Source organism: Prorops nasuta, unplaced genomic scaffold (assembly GCF_024137725.1).
Source record: "Prorops nasuta isolate Cenicafe-Biocafe unplaced genomic scaffold, Cenicafe_Pnas_1.2 PNAS00006, whole genome shotgun sequence".
NCBI classification, from domain to species: domain Eukaryota; kingdom Metazoa; phylum Arthropoda; class Insecta; order Hymenoptera; family Bethylidae; genus Prorops; species Prorops nasuta.
The window spans coordinates 7,005,954-7,033,405 of record NW_027116803.1 but is presented as its reverse complement, the minus strand read 5'-3'; the positions used below and the strand labels follow the sequence as shown (position 1 = coordinate 7,033,405).

Sequence of the window (27,452 nt, the reverse complement as noted above, 5' to 3'; positions counted from 1 at the left end):
CTTCTATACACGTTTACACATACATATAATTCAAAATTTACTCAAATTATAAGGAACCTTTATCATTCATTCATCTAACTTTTGGTAAAAAGAAAAAATAGAAGACAACTGAAAAAAGCAAAACATTTGTGTCATTTCTGATTTATGAATGTTACTTTGAATTTAATAAAATATACTTATATTTTTAATTACATATTCCTGCAGCAACTTAAAAGCACTTTTAACACATCAATTTATGGTATTAGTTTATATAAAAAATGACGAGATTTTCTGTATCAGGTTCTTACACCGCTGGATATAACACAGAGTTTTAAGAATCTTTTACAAACAGCTACAAGAATATGTAAAAAAAGAAATAAAATTTTCTACTAAAATATTCAGTCTTTAAATAATAATGTTACTATGAGAATAATAAAATCTAATAACTCTATCACCCTAATAAATCTTCTTTAACTTTGCTGTTTTTAATATTTTTTAATTAAGTAATATATATTGGACAAAATCGTATAACTTGTGATGGTTCTTTATTGGCTAATTACTTCAACTCTGTAACAGTCTTGAAACTCTGCTGCCATATTTTCTTCCAATCTCTAATTTGATTTTGAGATTTGAACAAGTCATCAATATAAAAATTCATCCAGGACCATCTGTGAAAAAAAGTTCTTCATAAATTTCAATGCCAATCCAAACAGTAGTTGAAAAAATATAGAAGATACATTTTAAGTTATCGCAGCAGTGATGGTCATTTAAGTAACAGAAAAATGCATATAAGTCTAGATTTTTTCAACTATTGTGTCAGTCGGTGTCAGTGGCAAATAAAGGCTGTTCTATCACTAAACAGCTGCAATAGTGCAATAGGTTTACTAAAATGAATATGTGCTTGGCTTGTTTCCAACTGATTGCACTAGTTCAGCAGTGCAGGAGAAAGAAACCCATGGTACACAGTAGGAAATGGAATTGTGTGTGGTTCGGCTAGCTTAACTCTGTACTTCAACATGGAAAATGATATATTACACTATAGCTGAACCACATACAATTCAATTTTCCACTGTGTATAATGATACATTTTAAATTATAAACTGCATAATATTAGTACAGTAAAACATTTTAAGAGACGTTGATTAACGAAAAGATATAACTTAACTAATAAATTCGGCACTTTTAAAGCATTTGCAGGAATATTTAACCATTTAAATTTGTTAAAATCAATGTAAAGCTTTTCCTATATTATCATTACACCGTAAATCTCTTATTGTTAAATTAACTAACGTTAAAATGAAAAAAGTTTAATAAATTTGCATTTGATATTCATATATTAGTGAAATGTTTTATCTTCTGTGTTAATCTTTAGAAATCTTATTTAATTAATTATTCCATTATAAAATTAAATTTCAAAACTAGCCTTTGGAGACACATTCTTCTACAAACACTGTTAACTTCATTTACAATTTGATTTAGTCTTTTACACGTTAAAGATATAATGCGAAAGTCAGACGGTTTAAAAATTGTATATTCTAATATGCTACAGATTATTTCTGTTGGTAAATCAGTCAAAGTTACAATTCTTGACATTTTTCACGAAAATTTTAAACTGGGCTCTTACACAACTACTGAAAACGGAATGAACTAATATTGAGAGTGTGTGCATGAAGGGTGGGAAAAAAATGGTTTATTTTGTCTCTTTGCTATTTGCTGTATATATACAGCTACAGGGGTTGTGAATCAGTAGATGCTCCGGGGCTAGAGCACCCCATGTATAAAATATATGAAACATCAAATTAATATATATATATATATATATAGATTAGAGATCGCCACTGCATAGCTATAGAGCACATGGCAACCAACACAGTTTCATTACCGTGACTTGACGTGTTTGTTTTCATCTTTGCATTAGTGCATATGCATACTAATCGGTATACAAGTGCTTGAAATGCTTGAATTTCTATGCAGTCGAGGTAGTTATGGAGGGAAAGCAGAGCCAGGCCAGCCGAGCAATTATATATACATTATTAAAACCCGTACGCGAAATTTTAAATCCTGAATTGTCATTGCTGGTAGAGAATAGCTCCATTCGAAACAAGGAATCCTGCTTGGTCAACTTGCTACTCAAGGCAATTAATTAACACGATCCTAAATTACAACCAATCAAATTCGATTGTTCTGTAAACTGACCAATGAGCGTTCCGCGCGCCGGACAGTCCCATTGTCTACCGCCAATTACAATTCAGTCTACGAAAGTCCGCGGACGGGTTGTCTTATTGTCAGTGAATCGTGCGTCGCGTTTTCTTTTTTCGTAATCACTGACAATGTTAAGCTTTACGTAACAAAGTGAAATTATTAAAATAAAATTTATTTAAATAAGATTGATTTAAATACGTGATCTGTTTATTTGTTTCAGTAAGTAACCTCACTTTGAGGTATTAGTGCGTGTAACAAGAATCTGCGTCGTTCGTGACCTTCGTGACAGTTTAAACATCCGTGTCGCGTAGTGAAGTTTGAAAAACTTGTGTCGCTTATCGTCATTCAAAATTCGATTAGTGTGCAGTGATATTTTAAAGATCCGCATCGCGTAGTCGGCGTAGTGCGCAGTGATATTTTCAAGACCGCGTCGCGCAGTGCGCGTATACAAATAGTCCCATTTTTACAATTCGTCCCACCAAGTGCGGTTTTAAAGCAAACTTTTCGCAAGTGATTTTCTCCAATATTATCATTGCTGCCTTGGTTTCCAGCATCATGGTCATCTCAATTGTCATCCTGCAGCTGAAGCATCGATGGAATTTCGCCGACAGAGTGAGTCCCACGGATAAAACCGTGGAAATCTTATTTATTAATCAATGGATGACAGAAAACCTACAGTAGGTTTCAGTCTGCCCTCCTTCGATTAAAATTATTTCTTGTTTTTTTGCATGTTTTCCAGGTTCGTGATTGCGACTGTAAATATTTTGCGTGTGTTTTTCTTTCAGATTTAGCTTTCCGAGATAGGTAGGCCCTTTATTTTTCTGTATGTCGATTATGCATTATAGCTTTCGGTGTTAGGTAGGGTTTGTTTTCAGGTTCCTCACTGAGGACCGCCAGAGGAGATTGTCTTTGGCGCTACAAGCACACAACAACATGCGAATTCTATCAAGATTTTTGGATATTAGACGTATTTATTCATAGGCAAATGCTTTTATTTTAATCACACAATACTCTTCATTATTATATTGTATTTAAAGAAATGGAGTATAATTCTTAATCCTTAGCTGCCACATTGGTGCATTTCCGACCCCATCGTATAAAAACTATATTGCTAAGCTGTTATTCACTTTATTAATTTGAAGCAAATTTTCTAATTATTGTGAGAAGTATTCTTTTAACCGCCAGTGTTGACATATACACAAAAAATTTATGCAATATTTAAAAAAATTGTTAAAGTGAAAAAAAGCAAAAATTGAACATATTCATGTAAAAAAAATATGGCTCTTCCATTTTTTAATATGGAAAGTCAAAAAAGGAATGACATACTCGTGAAATGCATATTATGAAGAAAATAAGTCGTTTAGTAGTCAAAACTGAATATATTTATTTTTTTTTTTAATTTTAAATTGATAAATTTTTAGCAATAAATAATTTGATATTTTACTGCCTATTCATCATAAGTTTTAAACTTATAAGGTCCCTATTTCTTCAGCTAAAAGTGTTCATAGTAAACTTGATGACGGTTGGGGTCAAATTCACCCCACAATGGCAGCTAAAGGTTAATTAGAAAACGTTCGAATTTTTGTAAAATTATTTTAATATAATAATGAAAATGCACGCGTGAGTGATAACAATAAAGTATGAATTTATTTTTAATTGCCGATAATTAAATCCTTGTGACATTTTAAAACTTCCGCTTCGCCTGGTGAAATTTTAAAAACTCGTGTCGCGTAGCGCCATTCAAAATTCGCGTCGTGCGCAGCAATATTTAAAATATCCGCGTTGCGCAGTGCGCCTAGTACAGGTTATATAAGATTCGCGCCCGGAAGTATCGTTTTAAAGCAAACTTTTCGCGATTGATTTTCTCCAGCATCATCATCGCTCCTTGGTCTTCAACATCATGACCATCTCCACATTGTCATTTTGCAGTTAAAGCATCGATGGAATTTCGCCGAACGAGTGAGTCCCACGGTTAAAACCGTGGAAATTTTGTTTCTTAATCAAAGGATGATAGAAAACCTACCGCGAAGGTTCCAGTCTGTCCTTCTTCGATTAAAATTATTTCTTGTTTTTTGCGTGTTTCCCAGGTTCGTGATTGCGACTGTAAATATTTTGCGTGTGTTTTTCTTTCAGCTTTAGCTTTCCGAAATAGGTAGGCCCTTTAGTTTTGTGTAACGGCTATAGGCATTATAACTTTCAGTGATAGGCAAGGATTGGTGTCGTCGCTATAATTTACTGCGCAGAAAAGTATCATAATACTTTTTTTAATTAAATATTTGTCATTCGTAATAATTTTGAGTAACGACTTGAATATAATTTGTGAAAGTATATTACAGTCTCTCCAATAACCTTGCTCAGGGCGAGGGAAAGTAGGAATCGAAGAGGCAATGAGTTATCTGAAGAATTTGGAAAATATATACCAAATATCTCAATTAATATATTTTTTATAAAGTATGCAAGAATAATAATTTTAAAAAGCAATGATTAACCTTTAAGCTGCCGGTAAAGCCACGTTACTATAGTAGCTTTGCAATAATCTCGGTAATGCATTAACTATATACGTATGCTGTTTATATTGATAAATCTTTGAGAAAAATAACCATTAATTTTGTATAAAAAATGCCAGCAGTTTAAAGATTAGTCCCTTACAATGAGTACTACCTTGTCGTGGTGTAAGGGCTTAATACGCGCCCCCTCTATTCGGCCGGACAGCGTGACTAGACCCTGGACAAATTTTTCTCACAAACACGCTGTCTACAATTCGCGCAGCTCTCGTACGCAGAAAGCTGTGCCAAGTCTCATCGTGAGGTTTTACTAGACGTGCATTTTTATTGCGACGGCTGGTGAAGTCTCACATGGACTTAGCAATAGCTATGTGTTGTCAGAGCTGCACGCATTGCAGACGGGGTGGTGGTGAGAAAGTATATCCGTCCTCGATTTGGCACGGTGTTTCATAAGACCGCATTGGTGGTGCGTAGAACTAAATGTACTCTGGTGTAGGTAGTAAATTCCTAGTTCCCCCTACCACCCCCCTTTATTACTAAACAGTCCTTTTAAGGGCTAGACTCCCGGGGATAGGTCGCGTCGCGGCGCGTTTAATCATTTTATATTAAAATCATCTTTTGCGACCATCGGGTCTCGTCGTTACGGGTCGGGGGGTCTTAGATTCCGGTATCTCTGCCTGCACTCTCACCCTAACCTGTCAATGGACATACCATGGTGCTTTCTGCTTGTACCCCGCATGCAATCGTCATAACATGCAAGTAATGCTTTGTTCGGGTCGGGGTTAAGTGTAGGTGGGTCAGTACTCGACTGTGTGGTCGCAGTGCCCCTGCCTATACGAGGCTTCGATTACTCGTCCGGTGTTATGGGTGGTACATGCATACTCCGCTGGTATGCCCATTGCCGAGTCTATGGTGTCCCTTGTTAAAATGCGGTAAATTGAGGGATTGAATTTCTTTTTTTGCGATAGAACAAGATAGAAATCTCATCTTTTCCAGTATCGATTTTACATTTTATTGCAGATTCGATATTGGAAAAAGATAAGACTTCTATCTCATCCTATCAAAAAAAATATAGGTTCTATCCAACATTTTGCAGCATTAGAACAAGGTGTGGGCCTGTGTCCGACTCTTCGTCCCCGGCTTTCGGCCTCGATACTCAATAGTCGTTTTTTGCTTATATTCCCGACGTATTTCGCGACCATCGGGTCTCGTCGTCACGGTTCGGGGGGTCTTAGATTCCGGTATCTCTGCCTGCACTCTCACCCTAACTTGTCAATGGATATACCATGGTGCTTTCTGCTTGTACCCCGCATGCAATCGTCATAACATGCAAGTAATGCTTTGTTCGGGTCGGGGTTAAGTGTAGGTGGGTCAGTACTCGACTGTGTGGTCGCAGTGCCCCTGCCTATACGAGGCTTCGATTACTCGTCCGGTGTTATGGGTGGTACATGCATACTCCGCTGGTATGCCCATTGCCGAGTGTATGGTGTCCCTTGTTAAAATGCGGTAAATTGAAGGATTGAATTTCTTTTTTTGCGATAGAACAAGATAGAAATCTCATCTTTTCCAGTATCGATTTTACATTTTATTGCAGATTCGATATTGGAAAAAGATAAGACTTCTATCTCGTCCTATCAAAAAAAATATAGGTTCTATCCAACATTTTGCAGCATTAGAACAAGGTGTGGGCCTGTGTCCGACTCTTCGTCCCCGGCTTTCGGCCTCGATACTCAATAGTCGTTTTTTGCTTGTATTCCCGTCGTATTTCGCGACCATCGGGTCTCGTCGTCACGGTTCGGGGGGTCTTAGATTCCGGTATCTCTGCCTGCACTCTCCACCTAACTTGCCAATGGACATACCATGGTGCTTTCTGCTTGTACCCCGCATGCAATCGTCATAACATGCAAGTAATGCTTTGTTCGGGTCGGGGTTAAGTGTAGGTGGGTCAGTACTCGACTGTGTGGTCGCAGTGCCCCTGCCTATACGAGGCTTCGATTACTCGTCCGGTGTTATGGGTGGTACATGCATACTCCGCTGGTATGCCCATTGCCGAGTCTATGGTGTCCCTTGTTAAAATGCGGTAAATTGAGGGATTGAATTTCTTTTTTTGCGATAGAACAAGATAGAAATCTCATCTTTTCCAGTATCGATTTTACATGCTATTGCAGATTGGATATTTGGAAAAGATAAGACTTCTATCTCGTCCTATCAAAAAAAATATAGGTTCTATCCAACATTTTGCAACATTAGAACAAGGTGTGGGCCTGTGTCCGACTCTTCGTCCCCGGCTTTCGGCCTCGACACTCAATGGCCGCTTCCGTCGCGTAGATAATAGTTATCTCATTTAATAAAAACGTCCTCTTTTTTCCCCAGCCCCTCCTCCTCTTAAAATTTCAAGGATAAGCGAATACTATTTTATTATTTCTAATTTTTGTTAATTCAAGTACAGATGTTTTTGAAGAAGTAGACTCTCGAGTGCCAACTAGAACGGACTGATCCTCGTTCAGTGCCTATATAAACCCTTATTCACTTTGTCCTTGTGGATTATCGGCGTTGGCTCGTTAAGTTCACCTAATAGAGGTCCATCCTTATTGGTGTGTAAATCGTTTCCTCGACGTAGTAGTTCTTCGTGGGTCAACTCGAATCCACGCCAAGGGATAAAGAGTGTAAGGGTACTTAGTCACTGAAGAGAATATCAGACCTGATCTAGCTGACCTTAGTGTGAATTCACATTCACTCTCGAGAGAATGAAACTTCTCAATTAACAATTGGAAAGAAGGAACAAAATTTCACTATTCTCGTCATTCATATATTTGTTATTAGAGTGAGTGATTAAATAATATTTTTGCTTATCCTTGAAAGTTTTAATTATTAACAGAAATGAGGAAATATTTTTTATAATCTTTCCTCATTTTAAATCAATACTTTTTTAGTCAAATATTATTAATTTCTTTTTCTATTCTAGGTGGAGAGGAAGAGGACGATTACATATATAATACAAATGCACGTTACATTATTATATATTTATTTTAATCCTTTTAGGAATAGGCATTAATAATTTTATAATTCCCAATTTTTGTTAATTCAAGTACACATGTTTTTGGAGAAGTAGACTCTCGAGTGCCAACTAGAACGGACTGATCCTTCTTCAGTGCCTATAAAAACTCTTATTCACTTTGTCCTTGTGGATTATCGGCGTTGGCTCGTTAAGTTCACCTAATAGAGGTCCATCCTTATTGGTGTGTAAATCGTTTCCTCGACGTAGTAGTTCTTCGTGGGTCAACTCGAATCCACGCCAAGGGATAAAGAGTGTAAGGGTACTTAGTCACTGAAGAGAGTATCAGACCTGATCTAGCTGACCTTAGTGTGAATTCACATTCACTCTCGAGAGAATGAAACTTCTCAATCAACAATTGGAAAGAAGGAACAAAATTTCACTATTCTCGTCATTCATATATTTGTTATTAGAGTGATTGATTAAATAATATTTTTGCTTATCCTTGAAAGTTTTAATTATTAACAGAAATGAGGAAATATTTTTTATAATCTTTCCTCATTTTAAATCAATACTTTTTTAGTCAAATATTATTAATTTCTTTTTCTATTCTAGGTGGAGAGGAAGAGGACGATTACATATATAATACAAATGCACGTTACATTATTATATATTTATTTTAATCCTTTTAGGAATAGGCATTAATAATTTTATAATTCCCAATTTTTGTTAATTCAAGTACAGATGTTTTTGGAGAAGTAGACTCTCGAGTGCCAACTAGAATGGACTGATCCTTCTTCAGTGCCTATAAAAACCCTTATTCACTTTGTCCTTGTGGATTATCGGCGTTGGCTCGTTAAGTTCACCTAATAGAGGTCCATCTTTATTGGTGTGTAAATCGTTTCCTCGACGTAGTAGTTCTTCGTGGGTCAACTCGAATCTACGCCAAGGGATAAAGAGTGTAAGGGTACTTAGTCACTGAAGAGAGTATCAGACCTGATCTAGCTGACCTTAGTGTGAATTCACATTCACTCTCGAAAGAATGAAACTTCTCAATCAACAATTGGAAAGAAGGAACAAAATTTCACTATTCTCGTCATTCATATATTTGTTATTAGAGTGATTGATTAAATAATATTTTTGCTTATCCTTGAAAGTTTTAATTATTAACAGAAATGAGGAAATATTTTTTATAATCTTTCCTCATTTTAAATCAATACTTTTTTAATCAAATATTATTAATTTCTTTTTCTATTTTAGGTGGGGCCGCGGCCTCCTCCTCATCGGTGTGCCACCTTGTCGTGGTGAGGGGGCTCACCTCTGCGGGATCCTTTCCGACTTCGTAAATGCTATACATATGCCTATTGTCGAATCGGTGAAGATCTCGTAGAGGTGCTAAGAGCACACCACACCCACCTTAAGTAAACTATAATTTTCATTTCCGTTTTGAATTAAATTATTTAATCCCAGGAAAATATTTTTGTGTAATTTTTCAATGTTTTAGTATCTAAAATAATAAAATTATATGATTCACTCGTATCATAGTTTAAGTTTAGCCAGAGATGAAACGAGAGATTGCTCATGCGGTTTGCGGGCCGCGGGATCCCGCGGCAATCCTAGCCGATAGGCGGTGCTGCTGACGATCCATCCGATTCCATCCTTATCCATCATTCCATCCTAGAGAATTGTGTATGGGTATGCAGTGTTGCCAGAAAGTAGACCGTCGGTCTGCAGAATTTCCCCCTACACTTACAACCACAGATACAGGCTTGTTTGCGTGAGCCATCCCCACTTCTACCGCTGCTTGATGATCACGAACACAAGTAGAAGCGTCCGTACATGTGTCAACTTGACATATGTACATACCTGTACAATGTACATACATACACACTAGGTCTACATACACGAAGCAGAGCGATTATCGACATTCTATGGGCCGTACTCATGCATAGACGTGACTCGAACTCGAGTCGAGTTTTTATACTATAGTTTACGTTACATATACTATATATTTTTGCCTGAGTCGAGCTCGAGTCACGTCTCTGAGGGTCAATTCGACCAAGTAGGCTAGAGCCCAAGTCAGACTTAAGTTAGTATAGTTAATGTGACGGGGACTATACCAACTTAAGTCAGACTTGGGCTCTAGCCTACTTGGTCGAATTGACCCTGAGTATGTACCAGCCAGCCACAGTCCACACTCCACAGCTGCTTGGCGCTAGTAATGCAACTAGATTGCGGATTTTACCTGAAATATCTAGTGTCAAATGAAAGCTACATAACGAATTGTAAGATATTTATAACATCCAGTATTATTTAACTTTGTTTAAGCACTATCTGTATGCCGCTTATTATTGGCCACAAAAATGGCAAACCCTAAATATGCTGATCTACCAGGAATTGTAAGTCGTGTAAAAATGTTGGTATATTATTTAACCTATTACTTGGAGCTATAATTTTATTTCTGTTATAGGCATATGATCAAAGTGATGTTTATGAAACGACTGATCTACCAGAATCAGAGCAACAGGTTTATTCAGAGGTGGTATATCTTAGTATTTGCAAAAACTAGAGCTTCTTTATCATAACTGAAATTTCTTCTGATAATAAATTTAATTATAGGATGAAAATGAAATTGTGGAACGAATACGTACAACTCCTTCAGAAGCATTTAATAAATTTAAAGATAAAAATATATCTAGTGAACATGTAGATTTCTCAGAGCGTATCACTAGAAAACCTAGAACTGGATATCAAATGTAAGTGTTTATTTAATATCTTAATAACTTTATATACTTTTCCTATTCTCTTTTTATAATACTTAGTTTTGGATGCTGGGAAACACCTGGAGAGGGGGAAAAAGAAACCCCTATACAAAAGCTGCAGCGATTACAAAGTGAAGTTAAGGAATTATATGAAGAAATAAATGAGATTAAGGTAATAAAATATTATTATTTAATATGTACAATTCTTTTACAATAAAAGTAATTCAAATATATTATATTAAAATCTATAGGAGAAAGCTAAAAATAAAGAAGAGGATAAATCAACTGCAGAAATGATCTTACAAGTTGATTCAATTGGAAAACAATTAAATTCATTAAACTTGGAAGAATATCTTGGAGCAGATTTACTAGTATCTTTCTCAGATCCACAAGGAGTTAGAATTAAGTATGTTATATACTAAGAACTAAGTGTAATTCAAACTGATTGTTCTAACTAAATTTCTTATTTCAGGCAATTGGTTTCTGAGATTGAATTATTTAAGAACACTGTCCCCACTGATGAAAAATTAAATTTAAAGCAAAAAACTCAATCTGGAAAAGAGACAGAGCCAGGAGTACTAAAATATGAAATGATGTATGTGCCTGAAAAGGCAAGGATGCAAGAAATAGCGAGAATTGCGAAGCTAGAGCAAAGGATTTGTTGCCTAGAAAATATTATTGGTTCAGGAGATGATAAAATTGCTAAGTTTTCACAGGTATATTTCATGTCACAGAACTGAAGCAACATGTTACCACATCCACTTTTACCAAGTGTTATTTGTTAATGAAATTTATATGTGTACATGTATAGAATCTTAAAACACAAGGAATCATAGAAGCAGTGCAGCAACTTGGGGCAAAAGCTGCTTTACTGGATGCTAATCAGTTAGATGGTATTGAAAGTAGATTATCAACATTAATACATAAGATGGATAACGTGGTTCAAAAGAAATCTACATTAGCTCAAGATTCTGAACAAGAACAAAAAGTAAAATTATAAATCTTTTTTTTTACATCTAAAATAGTAAGAAACTAAATGTAAAACATAATAACTTTTAGATCACTGAAATGTATGAAACTACAAAGAAAGTTGAAATGATGTCTCAAATACTTCCTCAAACTGTAAATAGAATGGTTGCCTTAAATGGTATACATCAACAAGGTATAAAAATTGCTACTCTCAACTTAATTATCGCTGCGCTATATCTCTATTATTACGAAAACTTTTTTTAGCTGCTGGTTTTGCAAAAACATTGACTGAATTAGCAGAACTGCAGATGCAAATAAGTACAGATTTGGAAAACAATCAAGGTTTATTAAAAGGAGTGCAGAATAGTTTTGCTACTAATTTAGAAACAATAATGAACAATTTGCAATCTCTTGATGAACGTGTAAAAAAACTTAAGAAGTAATTTCTATTTTTAATAATATATCCTTTTAGTCTTTATATGTAAACATGCACTAATTAGTTGTTTTATATTTATATATAAAAAATTAATTTATATTCTCTAATCTAGTTCCTTCAGATACAAAAGTGCAGATTCTTTATGTGCAAAACCTTTATTAACCACATTGTTTTTTATTATGTACCTAATTAATAAAAAAATCACCCGTGATCAATTTGAATATTAATTTACCTAATGAAAATTACACAGGATGCTTTCCAATTAGTCTAAATCTCGACACAAATGATGGATCATATGCCAGGCAAATTAAACATTTGACTGATTGTGACAATTTTTAGGCTAAAAGTTAAACTCCCACAATTTACTTTAAGGTATATTCCAATATCACAAAAAATCATTCGTGAGCCGTTACATCTCTGTGCAGAATCTAAATTTCGACTACGACGCAGAAATTTTATCGTTTCGTAAAATTAAAACAAGCCTATAGTGTGTACTACAGATTTAAAAATGACTCACTATAAACTTGTAATCGTATAATTCTTAATGATAAATTTGTTCTTGAAGTTAGCTACCTATCAAAAAAACTTACCATCCATTTATATAGTTACAAATAAATCTTTCTTTTTAACATATATCTATATCTACCCCTACCCATATTCTAAATCAATAATTATATTCAATATTATAGATCTTGTTAATCATGAAAAGGGTTTAAGAGTAAAATATTAAACTGCATAATGGTTTATTTGAAATTTATTTGAAAGTAATTAGAATCTTAACTTTTGAAAGAACCACTTATTTTTTCCAGATTTGTATCTGTAATAAAATAAAACCAAGCATGTGTAAATTACATGGAACTTAGTAAATTTTGATTTAATGAATTAATGTACTTACCTTTCTTCAAATTTAACTCTGGTCTGGAACTTGACCTTTTTCCTCTTCATTGGATCTTTCAAATCCTTTGTAGGAAATTTATCCAACTGTAAATCTACAGTGTATCTTGTGGGCATTAAATGATTATAATTTAAAACCTAAAAGACAGTCAAAAAATTGTAAATAATTTAATTAATCTACTTCTTATTTAATTTATTAGAAAAAAGCTTACCTTAACAAAAGGCTTAATTTTGGAGCGTTTGTGCAATTTGCCTTTGCCCATTCTTTTATGGACTTTGCGTGGATACCGGTCAATTCCTGCTACCATTGCATGTCCATATTGTTTTTCAGTTGTGCCATCATCAAAATTTTTCATTACAATAGCTTTTCTTCCTGCGTACCGGCCACTGAGGACCAGTACAACTTTTCCTACCTTCATTATCTTCACCATCTTTGTAAGGTGCTATAACAAGAAAAGAAAATAATGTATAAAGTTTGTTGTAGCATGCATCTTTAAATGAGTTTCTAACACTCATTAATGCAACTATTAGTGTTATTGAATATATTTTCAAAAAAAGTGATTGATATGTCAATGCATTATTAAAAATGTAAACATTCTTAAACGTAACCTAGAGCGACGCATGGTATTACAAATTTTACAAAATGCAGAAAACATTTTAATTACGAAATACATTAAATGCACTTGTGTCATTCAAGAAATAAGGTTTAACTTGTTTTTACTTAATTCATTTATTTACTAAACAGAGAAACAATAAAATCAACGACCTGAAATAAACCACGTTTAAAAGAGAGTTAACTACTATAAAGATAACAAATTTTTTAAATAAACTATTAATGTATATTTCTTATTTGTAAATAGTCAGTTTATTCCTTAAAAAACTTAATGAAACTCTGGATGAATTTAGATTATAATTTTCAATTCTCCAACTACACACCTTGCAGGCTTTCACACCACAAAAAAGGAAGTTAACCTCACTTTCGTCAGTCAATTTGTTTAGTCTTCGATAAAAAAATACTAGATTGACAAACTTACCTTACAGTCGTTTTGAGATATCTCATTTTTGCGCATGCGCTTTCCGGTTTAGTTTTATTCTATTTTTGAGTTTGTAATCTATTAGAATTAGAGGTATTTACACAAGAACAAACAATTTTAAACCAACAATATTATAAAGATATATACAATAATCCTGAAAATTATATTTTTCTCATTTTTGTGCATTTTATTGTCAAAATACAAATGCGTTAAAAACGTAAATCTTAATCGAAAGTGATTTTAAGGCCCGGTTCCAAAAGCCTTGTTTAAACTGGATTAAGTTAATTTTGCTATATTTTATGTGACATAAAATATAGCAAAATTAACTTAATCCAGATCAAAAAAGGCTTGTGGAACCGGGCCTAAGATTGTTATAAAAATGGACAATTTATAAAATATAATTTATTATTATAGATATACCTAAGTAAAAAATACTTATATAGGATATATATATATATATTTTATTTATATGCATTTTGTTAGATAATCGTGAGTGATTGACTGATTGACCCTCGTCCCTATGTATTCCTCAATAGTTTTGTTTTCCGATCTCTCTAGCTAGGTGAATCCAGAAAATTTTAGTTTATGGACTATGGTGTCGAAATTTCCAGAATGTTTTCGAACCTGCAGCAAGCAATCAGAAGGAAGAATATGAATTCAGTCACTCGGTCTCTTTAACGTGAGAGATTCACTTTTGCCTATTTTTGCGTCATTGAATTATTTTCGAGTAAACTGTTTAAATATTTTCTATCTCATAACGTATATTATCTCGCTTTTTTTTATTGATTCTATATTAAGCTTACTAATTTTTGATAAACTATAATAAAAATAAAATATTGAAATAAAATTTGTATGTCATCAGTGAAAAATTAAGTATAAAGTGTTAGAATTTTCTTTAAAAAAAACGCGAGGTAAGCCAATTTTCTGTAATTCAGTTTAGAAAGGTTATGTGGTATAAGTTGATAAATGTTAATAGTATAAATTTTTACTATGTCACTCTACTATGGCATTAACATAAATCTACTTTAGATGACTTACGTATCAGGAAATATTATTTTAATTTTCCATGTAATTGTAGAATGTTATATTAGCTATATCTTCTTGCTGTGCAGGAAAATGGCTAAGTGGGGAGAAGGAGACCCTCGTTGGATTGTAGAGGAACGACCTGATGCTACAAATGTCAATAATTGGCATTGGTAAAAAACTTTTGAACTACCTTAATAATAATAAGTTCTTTTAAAAAATTTAATTGATACATTTAGTTATTTTTTACTTTTTGACATTACAGGACTGAAAAAAATGCATGTGCTTGGTCTCAAGAAAAGATTAAAGAATTATTTACAAATATGAAAATTGAAGGGGACGATGGTAAGATTAATATCAAATAATGTAGTTTGAAAGTTTTTTATCTTCTAAATGTATCTTCTGTAAAATAGCTCCTCTTATTTCAGTTTTGTGTGCGGTGAAAGAAGTAGAAAAATGTGAAGGAGAAGCAGTTGCTAACAACAGGAAAGGAAAGCTTATTTTCTTTTATGAATGGAATATAGTGCTAAAGTGGGTAGCAGAAAAAACATCTGATGAATCAATAGAAGGAAAAATCAATATTCCAAATTTATCAGAAGAAAATGATATATCTGAAGTAGATGTAAGTATATCGTTTTTTTATTTCGTATATATCTTCTTTTAAGTAAAATTGTAATTCAAAATTAATTTTTTTTACAGATTGAATTCACTTTAAAAGATAGTACAGAAGAAGGTGAAAAAATCAAACATTTTCTGCATACAAAAGGAAAAGAAGTGATAAGAGATAAGTTAAGGAAATATGTCTCTTCATTGAAAGAAGGTGAGAAATTATTAGAATTCAATAGTTCTTTTGTTTACACAAAAAGTTCTTATTTGTTATTTTATAGAATTTACAAAAGGAATGATTCTTCCTAAAAAGGATAATATAAAAGAAAATATTACAAACATAACATCAGGCTTCAAAGCTAAGGTAAATGGAAAACTACAAATTGTTTTATATTCCTGGAATAAATATTTCATATAAAACAACAAATTTTATCAAATTTTCAGGTGCATATGGATTCAACTGTAGCATCAATAGATAGTACTAAAGTAGGCTATAAAATTTCCACAACTACAATCAAACAGCAGCAAAAGTTTCAATGCAGAGCTGAAGAATTTTACAATGTTTTTACTACAATAGAGGTGAATATTGTTTATAAGTTCTTTATTAGATAATGTGTTTGTTTGAAAATTATCAATTTAATTATTTTGGAAACAAATGCGTTTTGAAGAAAATTTTGCAAAAAAATTGTTTTGTAGAGAGTGACATTGGATGATATTGTAGGTTTGAACTTAGTCATCTGAAGGTCATGGTACTATTGATTTTTTTAAATCAAACACTATACATTTTTACATGTTCTTGTGGTTACTTTCAAAAACATTATAAAATACTTTTAAACATATAATTTCGTTCAGTTTTTTATGAATTATTTCAATTTGGGATTGCACAGAAGTATAGGTTTGGTTAAAGCAGCGTATCATTCATCTATTTACAATTGAAAATTTCCAATCAATATATTTCGTAAACGGCTGTATGGCATAATTATTTCAAAAGTGTTTTGGAAAATTCTTGAGCTAAGCTAGAAGAATATTAAAAAATATATAGGGTTTCGTATTTAGAACAGTCAAGATGAGCTTTGAATGATTTTGCAAAGTTAAATGTGTGATACTATCTGTGATGTTCTTTTTTAATTCATATAAATTTTATTTCAAACAGTTTTTTAAAAAAAAAATTTATTTTCCAGTAGAATCAGATAGCGAATTTAAAGCCAATAAATTATATAATAATTAATTAAGAAACACACATATCAATTGAAAACTGTAATTCTTCCAGATGATGCAAGCATTTACAAAAGGACCTGTAAAACTGGAGTTGAAGAAAGGTGGAAAGTTTGAATTATTCGGCGGCAATATTTATGGGGAAATGATTGATTTTTCACCCTCGAAAATAACACAAAAATGGAGATGTAAACAATGGCCTGCCGGTCATTTTAGTGAAGTAAATATCAACATAACGGAGAAAAATGACCATACAGAAGTAAATCTAACCCAAACTAATGTTCCTACTAGGTAAAAACTATTCTATATAATATAATAATGTATTTAATATATAAGAAATAACGTAATGTTAATTACAGCGAAGAGGACGCAACAAAGGAAAATTGGGAAAGATACTACTGGGATGCTATAAAACGAACCTTTGGCTTTGGCTACTTTATGTGATTAAAATTCACTCTAAATTGTATTTATTTATTGATAAGTAGACTATTTGCGAAAATCACGCAAGCGCTCTGGTTGGCTTAGAGCATATATGCTACATAGCTGGAGCAAGAGACCTTTGGCGAAAAAAACGAATGCTACTCAGAGCTAAGCACAAGAATTCATTCGTTTTTAATTAATTTTCTACGCCTTAAATCAATGACATAGTTACGATGAAATCGAATTACGAATAAATTATATGTCGTACTTGATTAATGTATGATGTATTTAATGAAATTATGCAATTAGAATAAAAGATGCGTGAAATAGATAACGAAAAATCTTCTGTGATTTTTAATCCTGAATCACAATAATTTGCTTTAGAATTAAATGTGAATTATTTTGAGGTAATCTTTGGTAGATTTCGTTTCTTTTACGAGTTCGTAGAAACTAATTGTTGCAAATCTGAAATAATAATCTTGTGACCGAGTAAAGTTATTCTGTTTTCAGTCATAAATCTGTTTTTTATAAACGTATATATAATAATTTTCCAATATGATCTTTTCCTTTTTGTTCCCACTTTCTTTTGGCTGTAGCCTGATATTACGGTTGGTATGGAAATGTATATTGTTCTTCGTGATACGGTGAAGCAAATCTGTTTTGTTGAGCTGAAACGATTGTGCGTCAGAGTAGTGCACAATGGTATTCCGCTTCGGCCCTCCAAGGGAAAACTAGGTCGTGGCGATAGATAGTGACACGTTGAGCAGTTGAACGTTGAACGTCTCTCAGAGAAACGGAAACATTCGGAAAGGACGCAAAGTGATCCCTCTATTCTTCGGCTTTTCTCTTGTTATCCAACGTACCTATTCTCGGATTGTTATGCTAGCTAACAAGAAAAATTGTGTGGTTGATTATTTATTTTAACACTAATCTCCCTTCTCGTTAAAATTAATTATTTTCAATATCAATCAGAATAATTAATTGGGTATAAAATATTTAAAGATTTTAAAATTGGATGAATAATTTATAATAATCCTACCGTATTTACGGCTACAAAATGAAGTAATAGAATATAAAAAAATTAAACAATAATTTTTATTTTTTGTTTTCAGAATTTTTAAGGGATGTGAACATTTGCACATATCTTGATTTGACCTTTAGATTTGCAATACATCACCGCGTGTTTCTGTTTAGGACAAAAGGTACAGGAAGCAAGCAAAAGAGGGGGTGGGGGGGGGGGGGCAATACTGACAGTTTATCGAATTCTAGCACCGTTTCACACAGCTGCTTTTACACTTGACACTGATCGCATGTCGGCTTTTAGAGAATCGGATGTTGCCTGTTACTTGCAGCCTCTCTCTCTCTCTCTCTCTCTCTCTCTCCCTCTCCCTCTCCCTCTCCCTCTCCCTCTTTTAATCCTCACTTTCACTTGTTATTAAGCCCTCTACTAAAAAAATACACAATAATTATGGGATAGTTAAAAAAAATCTCAACTACCATATTTTTAACTCCAGTCCTTATTTAAAAAGTTATTTAGAACAAACTTTTATTTAATACGAAGTTTTCTAATAGTCACTCTGACTTAATATGTACTAAGATTTGCCCAATAGAAGAATTTTCCTGTAATAACTTTTGATTAACAAAGTTCTAATATACACATTACCTATTTTACATATTACTATAGTTTATGCTCAGATAGAATTTTGTTACTTTGACAAAATGATTTAGCTATTTTATATAGCAATTTCGTATACCATGCTTAAACTTTGCTAACAAGTGGTAACATGCAATAATAGTCAGACTCGTATATATGGAGAAAAGACTCTTGATGAGTCTGACAGAATAATTTTCATCGCTTATCCGGTGAAAGCATAATATAAAATTCGGTGGGAGCACTTTGTAATATACTTATGATTAAAACTTGAAAACGTATTATAAATTTCTTGTTTCACCATCATATTACTTTCAGCGAACAATGTACCTCGTTCGTGCTGTACAACGTACCCAAGGTTCAATTATACATATTTTTTACACAATAATTAATTGAAACAAATTAAGGAACAAAATGACATTCTATATGCTATCTCGTTAAAGAGGTGAACTGAAAAATAATTGCAGTGCATCTTTTTATTAGAAAAAAGAGATATCAGTTTCGGCGAACTTGGTTATAATTATATAGTGTAGAATCTTGTCAAGTAAAATATTATATTTCTCAATATTAATTTTGAACGGTCATCATTAGTCGTGAATTGTTAAGGTTTGCAGGGAAGATTAAAATTGGAACGAGTGGGTAGGGAGGGGGGTTAAATTAAAAATCGATAGTATTTGAAAGGCTTTAATGGAAGAACACGAGTGCTTTGGCGATTCTAATCAAGAGTAACCGCGAGTGTGCGGTAGGGGGAAACTCTGTCTCTCTCTCTCTCTCTCTCTCTCTCTCTCTCTCTCTCTCTCTCTCTCTTATTGTACGAGAGATGAAGAGAAAGATAGACAGAGGTGGGGAAGGGGTACCAAGAGACTAACCAGCTTAACCACGACCGCTTTCGGTTTAGGCACGGAATATCGCCGTAAATTAATTTTTCAATATTCAATTAAGATCTCGATCCACTTTATAGCGGGACTATTTCCGTTTTACTAAATATCGACGAAGCGATATTTAACATCTAATTAACGCTAGTCATTAATTTCTATAATAGGTAAATCTGACCAAGCAAATGGCCAGAAAATTTTAATCGTTCAAGATCGATCGAGTATTGATTTCCATCGTATATTAAGTGTAGAAAAAAGAGGGGATTGAATTTTGAAAACGAAAAAAGTAATTTGCTAGTAATTTGTCAAGAATTAATGAGAAAGAGAGTTTTTGACGAACAAAGAAAAACAAGAATAAAGGGAATAAATGGGCCAGCACCAAAGTTCTCGCTGCAGGAAAATACTATGAATTTGATAGTATCGAGCGAAGGAAGAACACGAATTGGTGACCCAGTCGCTCTATCTGAAACTTTACTAACTGAAACTTTTGCGTTAACGAATAAACATTTTCCATCGAATTCTTGTTTTACTTTATCGAGAGAAACTGTAGTTTAGCAAAAATAAGAAAGCACAAATCTCTTTGGCAGATACTGAGAATCTTCTAAGCGAGGATTCAATGGTATAAATAAGAGAATGAAAACTGTGAGCATTGGTATATAAGAGCTGGACCAAAGTTTTCGATACTGGAAGACGTTATGAATTTGATAGTATCAAACGATGAAAGAAATCGAATCGGTGACCCAGTCGCTGGATTTATATTACATATAACGCAATTTTCTAAAGCTTTGACATTGAAGAATTAACATTTCTTATCAGCTTTTTTTGACATTTAATAAACAACAAGGCTCCGTGTACAGTGATAATTCGAAATGGGAAAGGGTTTTTATATGGACAGGTAATTTCTCGCTACTGAGGAACCTTATGAATTTCATCATTACCGAGGAAAATAAATAAAAACACGATCAGTGATCCAATCATGATCCTGATCAATTAACATTTGCTGTGAAAATCCTTGATTAAAGTGCATAAAAAGGAGTAATAAGAAAAGGATAAAAACGAACGTTATCCAAACGAAAAAGTGTAAAATTGTTAAGTACAGTTAATAATTTCTCGCTATTAATAAACGTTACGAATGACACAATTACCGAAGAAAATAGAGAAAAACACGATCAACGATCCAACGACGATCCCGATCAATTAATGTTTACCGTGAAAATCCTCTATGAAAATTTATAAAAAAGAGCAACAAAACAAAGGAATAAAAAGAAGCGTTAAACGAACAGCGAGAAATCGGAGGTACGAGTTGAAAGAGAGAATTGTGAGTATTGGTATAAGGGCAGGACCAAAGTTGTCGCTATGAATGGGGTAGGAATCGAGCGAAATGCGCGCGCGCCTTCGAAAATCAAAATCAATGTAATGCCGCGCCGCGCGTTCCGTGGCGTGGCATGGCATGGCATGGCATGGCATGGCGTGATAAGCCGTCGTAAGCTTGATGCGTCGCGTTTGAAAGACCGTTTTGCCGCCTATTTCTAGGCCAGTGAAACCGAGTCCGGTCCGGCTCGATAACGAAGCCTGGAAGGGGGCAAAGGGAAGAAAAACAACAACAAAAAAAAACAGAAACTGACATTTGGACGAAAATTCAAGGCGACACGCCCCGTCGTCCCACTTTTCCATTATCATCGAATAAAACAATGAGAGAGCAATCTGTAAGCTTGTTGGACGCTGCCGGTGTTTTCCGTCGTTGACCTATGACTTTTGTAAGGACATTCAGTTTTGTCAGCCTCGTCCCTTTTTTCCGTCTTTTTTCGCGTCTTCCTCCCTCCATCCATCCTGCCCCCTCCCTTTTCATCCCGTTTCTTTCCCGATTCCTCCTTCTCCTCAATTTGTCTCTTCCATCAATTTCTCTCTCCTTCGTATCTCTACATACTACTCGACCAGTCTCTCCCCCCCCCCTTCCTCCCCCCTTAACACTCAGCATCGCCCGGAATATCCCGCCCCACAACGAGCACACCCCACTACCCCCACCACCATCCACGTCTCTCCTCTCTCCGAGGTCCTCTCTCTCTCTCTCTCTCTCTCTCTCTCTCTCTCTCGTTCAGTTCCATCCCGCTCTCGGGCGCTACTCTCGGCTCGCTTGAACTTCCAGCAGCATCCGAGGCGAGCCGACGGTTGCCACCGTGTGCGTGCGCGTATCGGAGGCGAGCGAGCGCAGGTGTGTAAGCAGGGGTGGTTTCCTCCCTCGGAGCGACTGAATCACTCGGCGTTGACCTCCCAGCGACTCGCCAGCTCCCGCAGCAGCCCTCCTCGTCGACTGGCGCGCTCTCGCAGAGGAGATTTTCGTCGCGGAACTCTGCATCTCCGGCGTGCGCGACCATCCATGATGAATCGGCTGGAGGGAGGGGGGGAGGAGTGAGGAGGTGCCGGGCAGCAAAAAACCGCCGTGTCGAGGCTCTTACGTCGGTCAATCGGTCGATCGGTGTGCGCCAGTGTTTTCAACCTCGGTCTCGTCGGCTCGGAACTCCCGACGACAGCGACCTCGACGTTTCGGGCTGGCTTGGAGAGAGGGGGGAGGGAGAGAGAGAGTTACTCTCTCATTGGAATTTTTTTAACCAATAGAAGAAGAAGCCGGTCGCTCCTAGCTTCGCCCAATGGTCTTTTATTGAGGAAGAGAGAGAGAGAGAGAGAGAGAGAGAGAGAGAGAGAGAGAGACTGGCTAACTGGGATTTCACCAAGGACGCGCGATATCATGTTTACGCGATCATGCCGTCTGCCACTTGGCGCACATCGTCGGTGATAGATGAAAGCTTCGGCTTTTGTCTCAGTCTGCATCTCCAGCTGCCTCGTGTGAGTATTTCTATTATTGTTCTCTCTCCTTGGGATTTCTATAGCAAACTACATAATTTTCTAACACACACCAGCTTTTTATCTCTGGTAGTTTCCTCGCCAATCTCTGTTGGATCAGCCAACTCCTATTTCTTGCCTCTCGCTCCCTCTTACAGACACACACACGCGTATACAGTGTACCTCTGTCTCTCTTTCAAGAAATATCTATTACACTCTCTGTCTCTCTCTCTCTCTCTCTCTCTCTCTCTCTCTCTCTTACACATACACACACGTACACACGCAATCTCTGTCTAGTAGAAGAACAGGGCGGATCAGAATTTTCTTGACTCTCCGTACGAGTGGTCGATTTTTACATGAAAAATTCCTCTCGGGTCAGAGTGGATCAGAATTTTCTGAAATCACGGACGGAACGTCGATTTTTATATAGGAAACTCCTCTCTCTCTAGTCACCCTTCCATACACTCTGTGTGTCCAATCTTGCCATTTTTTACACCACTCGCCCGAGGGATCTTTCGTTTCTTTCCTTCTATATTTTTTTTTCTCCCCCACACGCTCTCTCCGTCCCTCTCCCTCTTGATACTCTCAACTCGTGGCACACACTTTTTGCTGTTTTCATTCCCTTTGAATTTGAGGCGTTTCCTGCCAGAGACTCGTAATTGCCGAGGGTAAACTTGTTAGCAGGCTTTTAGGATAAGTACAATTTTCTGGAAATGCGCGTGTGCCTCGTAAAAGAGGAATGCCAAGAGAGAAGACAGTTTGGGTGTTTAAGTGTGTGTCCGTGTTCGTGTGTTTTCAAAACTAGCGAAAAGCCTGAATCAGGCCAGTCTCGGAGCAGTTATATGCGTGACCCACTTTAGGTAGGATAAAGCAGGACGACACTTGTTTTGATGCACCGATCCAGCTGAAACTACCCACAATTTTCCTCCAGCATCCACCTGACTCTATTATCCTGGCTGGAAAATCTTGCACGGATTCGCGTTTCGCATCACAGTCCAGTGCAGGGTCCTCGCGAACCTCGGCTATGGCTTAATTACATTTCTCAGGGGCTAAATAATTCTAAAAACTCGCTGAAAAACGCCAAGATCCTCAAAAACCACTACTCAAGACTCGATGTCAATTCGTACTTTCTAATGTTTATAAATTGAAAATATTTTGCAATTGTGGAGAAATGTTTGAGAATTTTTTAAATTATTAGTGAAATTGTTATTCGGGTGAGGAGATGTGTCGATGTTGATCAACGTGTGATTTTTTTTCTATATAAATATAGTGATAGTATTTATCGTAGTGGTAGTTATTGGAAGCGATGATAGTAAGTAAGAAGGTCAACAGGATGAGCGGGCTCCATGCTTTGGGTCAAATAAACTAGGGCACTCCCTTGTTTTGATGCGCGTGGTTCGGACGCTGATCCTGAACGCTCGATTTTAATTTGATATGCAATTTTTTCTAAATCTTGAACCGAAGAAATTTATCGAGCTTCGAGGTAGATAAATACATTAACCATTATTATTTTGGACAAGTGTATAAATTAATTAAACAAACGAATTTTTGGGATAAATTATTATTCGATTAGAAATGATAAACGTTGGTTAAATTAATCACGTGACTCGTTTGAATTTAGTATATTTATAACAAAATTAAGAAATTATACTTATTGTCTCTCAGGAAGATAAATAAAATCCAAGTTTGAAGATAACAATGTTCTTAAAAATAGTTTAACAATTATTTTCGTAAAGAAGAGGAAAAATAGGTAATTTAAAGTCGAGTGTGATTTTTATTCGAATGGAGTGAAAAATCGATGTCAATCAACGTGCAATTTTGCTGAATAAATGTTTTTTGTTGTGGTAGTTTGTTGGAAGTGACGATAGTCAACGGAGTGAGTAGTCTTTGGGTTAAATAAACTGGGACACTCCCTTGTTTTGATGCGCGTGGATCGGACGCTGATCCTGAACGCTTGATTTTAATTTTATTTAGCGCCAATCTCCAACCGAAGGCATTTTGCGATTATCGAGCTTCGAGACGAGAGAAAAATTGACTATTTAAACTCGAGTGATTTTTAATCTAATGAAACGAAAAATGGCGTTGACCAGCTTTCAATTTTGTTGAGTAAATATCTGCAGGATTTTTTGTTGTATTAGAAAGAGAGAGAGAGAGAGAGAGAGTTATTGGGGTAGTGGAAGTGATGATAGTCAACGTAACGGGGCAAGCTAGGTCTTTGGGTCAAACCAACTGCGAGGCACTCCTTGTTTTGATGCTCGTGAATCCAATACCGAACCTGAGCGCGTTTCCTCATTAAATTGAATATGCAATTTAGCATCAATCTCTAATCAATGTTATCTCGTAATTACGAAGAAGAGGAAGAATCGTGTCGACCAGGGTTTGATTTTGTTGAATGAATATAGCTATATAGTATTTATTCTTATAAAATATTTATTGGAATTTTAGCGATGGTATATATATAGTCAAAGGGGTGAACGAGGTCTCTGGGTCAAACCAGCCGAGGCACTCCCGTATTTTGATACTCGTGAATCAAACGCCAAACCTGAGAGTTAGGTATTAATTTGAATGTGCAATTTAATACCAATCGCGAATAAATTCATTTTGCGATTATAAATAAAAAAATTGATATTTTTTAAACTTTGCTAATTATTATACACAAATTAAACAAAAATCCTCGTTTATCAGCGTTCGATTTTCTTGAATAAATAGCTATAATATTTATTTTTACAATCATATATTGAAGTGTAAGTGATAAAATAGTCAACGATTCAAATGGAATCTTTGGATCGAGCCAAGGGAGGCACTCCCCAGTTTTGATGCTCGAAAATTCAACCCCGAAACTATAAGCGTTCGACTTTAATTCGAATATTCAGTATAGCTTCAATCCCAAATCAAATCCATTTTACGATTATAACAAAATTGGGACATCCCAAACTTTGTTAATTTTTATTAAAATGAAACGAAAAATCGTGTCGAGAGCATCGCTTTCGATATTATTTACTTTTCTACTAGTTACTGGAATTCAAGTGATGATAGTCAACGGGGTGATCGGTCTTTGGGTCAAAGAAACTGGGGCACTCTCTTGTTTTGGTGCGCGTGGATCGGACGTCGAACTTGATCGCTCCTTGCACTTTGACACCAATACTATATAGCAGGCTTTAGTGCACACCACCATTTTAACACTTTATTTTTCCAATAAAAACTAGCAATTGAAAAATGGTTCCTTAATCTCACAATTCCCATATTCTTCTCTGCTCCCTTAATTCTGTTTTTATGTTTCGGTGACGCCAAAGGAATGAAACTCGTCTCGATATCCGACTTTATTTTTTATCGGACCTCGACAAAATTTACAACTTCATTTTCCTTTTTAATACCCGCCATAACTCGTACCAGGTCTGTTCTTCTTGCCTGTACTTTCCATGAAAAATGAATCTCGCGTTACGCTCAATATCGCGTGCACTTTCTGCGAAACGTGCAGGGACGAGAGCAAACCTAACGTTACGATTCAGGCGCGGCATTATTTATACAGAATTCATCACTTAAATCGCTTGATAAAACAAATTATTCTACTACACCAAAGCGTCAATAACGCTTCGTCACCTGCACAGTCTCAAACAATTTCCTTCTACAAAATTAACGCTAAAAACCTATACCAACAATATTTTTTATACTCTCATTCACATTTAAAATCAATCATTCTCCCGTTGATCGATAGCTTGGTATCTACGGGGTCGAAATCGGAGTCACGAGCGTTTCGTGGAAATTAACGGAATTTACTGGCCAGGCAAAAAAAAATGAATGATAATCGTATAATCCCCATAAATTCAGAATTAATTCTCGTTTAACACCAATTATCGCGTTATTTAGACACTGACGGTTTCATGAGGGGGCGGGGGATGAAAAAGGTATGATATATTGTTGAGTCGAACTCCGAGTAAACAGTTGATCGTTGCAATCCAGCGTGTAATATGATGCGATAAACGTGTTTATCCATCTGTATGAGAGAAAAGTTTGCTTCTGCCACTTTTCGTGCAATTATTTTTTATCGAGTCGAGCGATCGATCCGCGATCTATAATTAGTGCGCACTGATAAGCAACGGGAGCGATAAACAAGGGACGCTCTTCGACGATATTGCAGTGTGTATAGGAAAATGCTTGTAAATTATTCGCCTCGGTTAAAATTGATTGAAAATCAGCTGTCAGGAATTTCCGACGGATTTTTTGCGATATTCGTGAAAAATAGGGGGGGGGGGGGGGTTGGTAATGAGTTATTTAATACGTTCAGCCAGGTGAAATATGTATGTGTATGTTTGTGTGTGTGTGGACGACGAAGAACATTGCACGTCGAGAAATAATTAAGTTTGATCGCTCGACCGTTCACTCGTAGTTATTTCGCACTGTTATTATACCGCGTCCCTTTATAAGCTTCCGCGTTATTCAATTACGTAGAAAATCATGTTAACCGTTCGCATGTGCCCCGTGTGTGATTCCATAGATTATACATGCTCTTGAATAACTCGAATTATTTACAAAGGCACCGACTACTCTTTATTTCTATTTTTTTCGTATTGTTGCTTCTCGTGTTGAGTCTGAAAAACTAATAATCTCCCCCCCCCCCCCTCCTCTCAGAAAAGCATGTGTTGGCAGATGCACCGTGTGAGATTTCATCGATTTATTTCAAAATCACTCGAATCATAAAAAAGCATTCTGATTATAGTTTTTTTTTTCACTTTGTCTCCCGCGATGAGTTTGGAATAATTTTGCGATAAAAGTTGCTGGAAGAGCGAAAGAATTGGATGAAAAAGGAACGAAGGGGAATAAGGAGAGAGTTTGTGATACGCGTGCAGTGGTGAAGCTGCAACAAACTCATAATTATCGCTCGATTCCTTTTGTAACACACGCAAAGCTTGTTGAATGATCAACGAAAAGCTTGTAATTTTTTACAAGTTTTAAATATCATAATATAACGTAACAGTAGAACAAGCGAGGAATAAAAACGCACGAAAGAGAAAGAATTTTGCAATAAAAGTCACTGGGGAGTGGAAA

The 27,452-nt window shown here is 35.4% G+C and overlaps 3 protein-coding genes across 5 annotated transcripts; 2 read left to right on the top strand and 1 right to left on the bottom strand.

Annotated features, from left to right (window-relative positions):
• The first annotated feature begins 9,866 nt into the window (after window positions 1-9,866).
• DCTN2-p50 (dynactin subunit 2) lies at window positions 9,867-12,058 on the top strand. Its single transcript, XM_066728044.1, has 9 exons — window positions 9,867-10,079; window positions 10,151-10,219; window positions 10,300-10,436; window positions 10,503-10,614; window positions 10,694-10,848; window positions 10,915-11,158; window positions 11,254-11,430; window positions 11,502-11,604; window positions 11,676-12,058. Exons 1-9 carry the CDS (start codon window positions 10,044-10,046, stop codon window positions 11,852-11,854), a joined length of 1,212 nt encoding a protein of 403 aa, XP_066584141.1. The 5' UTR covers window positions 9,867-10,043; the 3' UTR covers window positions 11,855-12,058.
• A 525-nt stretch (window positions 12,059-12,583) lies between these two features.
• RpL27 (ribosomal protein L27) lies at window positions 12,584-13,746 on the bottom strand. The gene is made up of 4 exons (XM_066728045.1): window positions 13,678-13,746; window positions 12,954-13,184; window positions 12,743-12,879; window positions 12,584-12,664 (listed from the first exon to the last, which is right to left on the bottom strand). The coding sequence occupies exons 2-4, from the start codon at window positions 13,170-13,172 to the stop codon at window positions 12,616-12,618; spliced, it is 405 nt and encodes a 134-aa protein (XP_066584142.1). The 5' UTR covers window positions 13,173-13,184; window positions 13,678-13,746; the 3' UTR covers window positions 12,584-12,615.
• A 541-nt stretch (window positions 13,747-14,287) lies between these two features.
• On the top strand, window positions 14,288-17,382 carry LOC136774133 (activator of 90 kDa heat shock protein ATPase homolog 1). 3 transcript variants are annotated; one of them, XM_066728243.1, is made up of 9 exons: window positions 14,288-14,454; window positions 14,888-14,971; window positions 15,064-15,143; window positions 15,227-15,420; window positions 15,498-15,618; window positions 15,686-15,768; window positions 15,849-15,983; window positions 16,675-16,910; window positions 16,979-17,382. In XM_066728243.1, the coding sequence occupies exons 2-9, from the start codon at window positions 14,892-14,894 to the stop codon at window positions 17,061-17,063; spliced, it is 1,014 nt and encodes a 337-aa protein (XP_066584340.1). In that variant the 5' UTR covers window positions 14,288-14,454; window positions 14,888-14,891; the 3' UTR covers window positions 17,064-17,382. The 3 variants fall into 3 exon arrangements, with proteins under 3 accessions (XP_066584340.1, XP_066584341.1, XP_066584339.1); XM_066728244.1 differs by having other exon boundaries at window positions 14,288-14,502; XM_066728242.1 differs by having other exon boundaries at window positions 14,289-14,686.
• The last annotated feature ends 10,070 nt before the right edge of the window (window positions 17,383-27,452 follow it).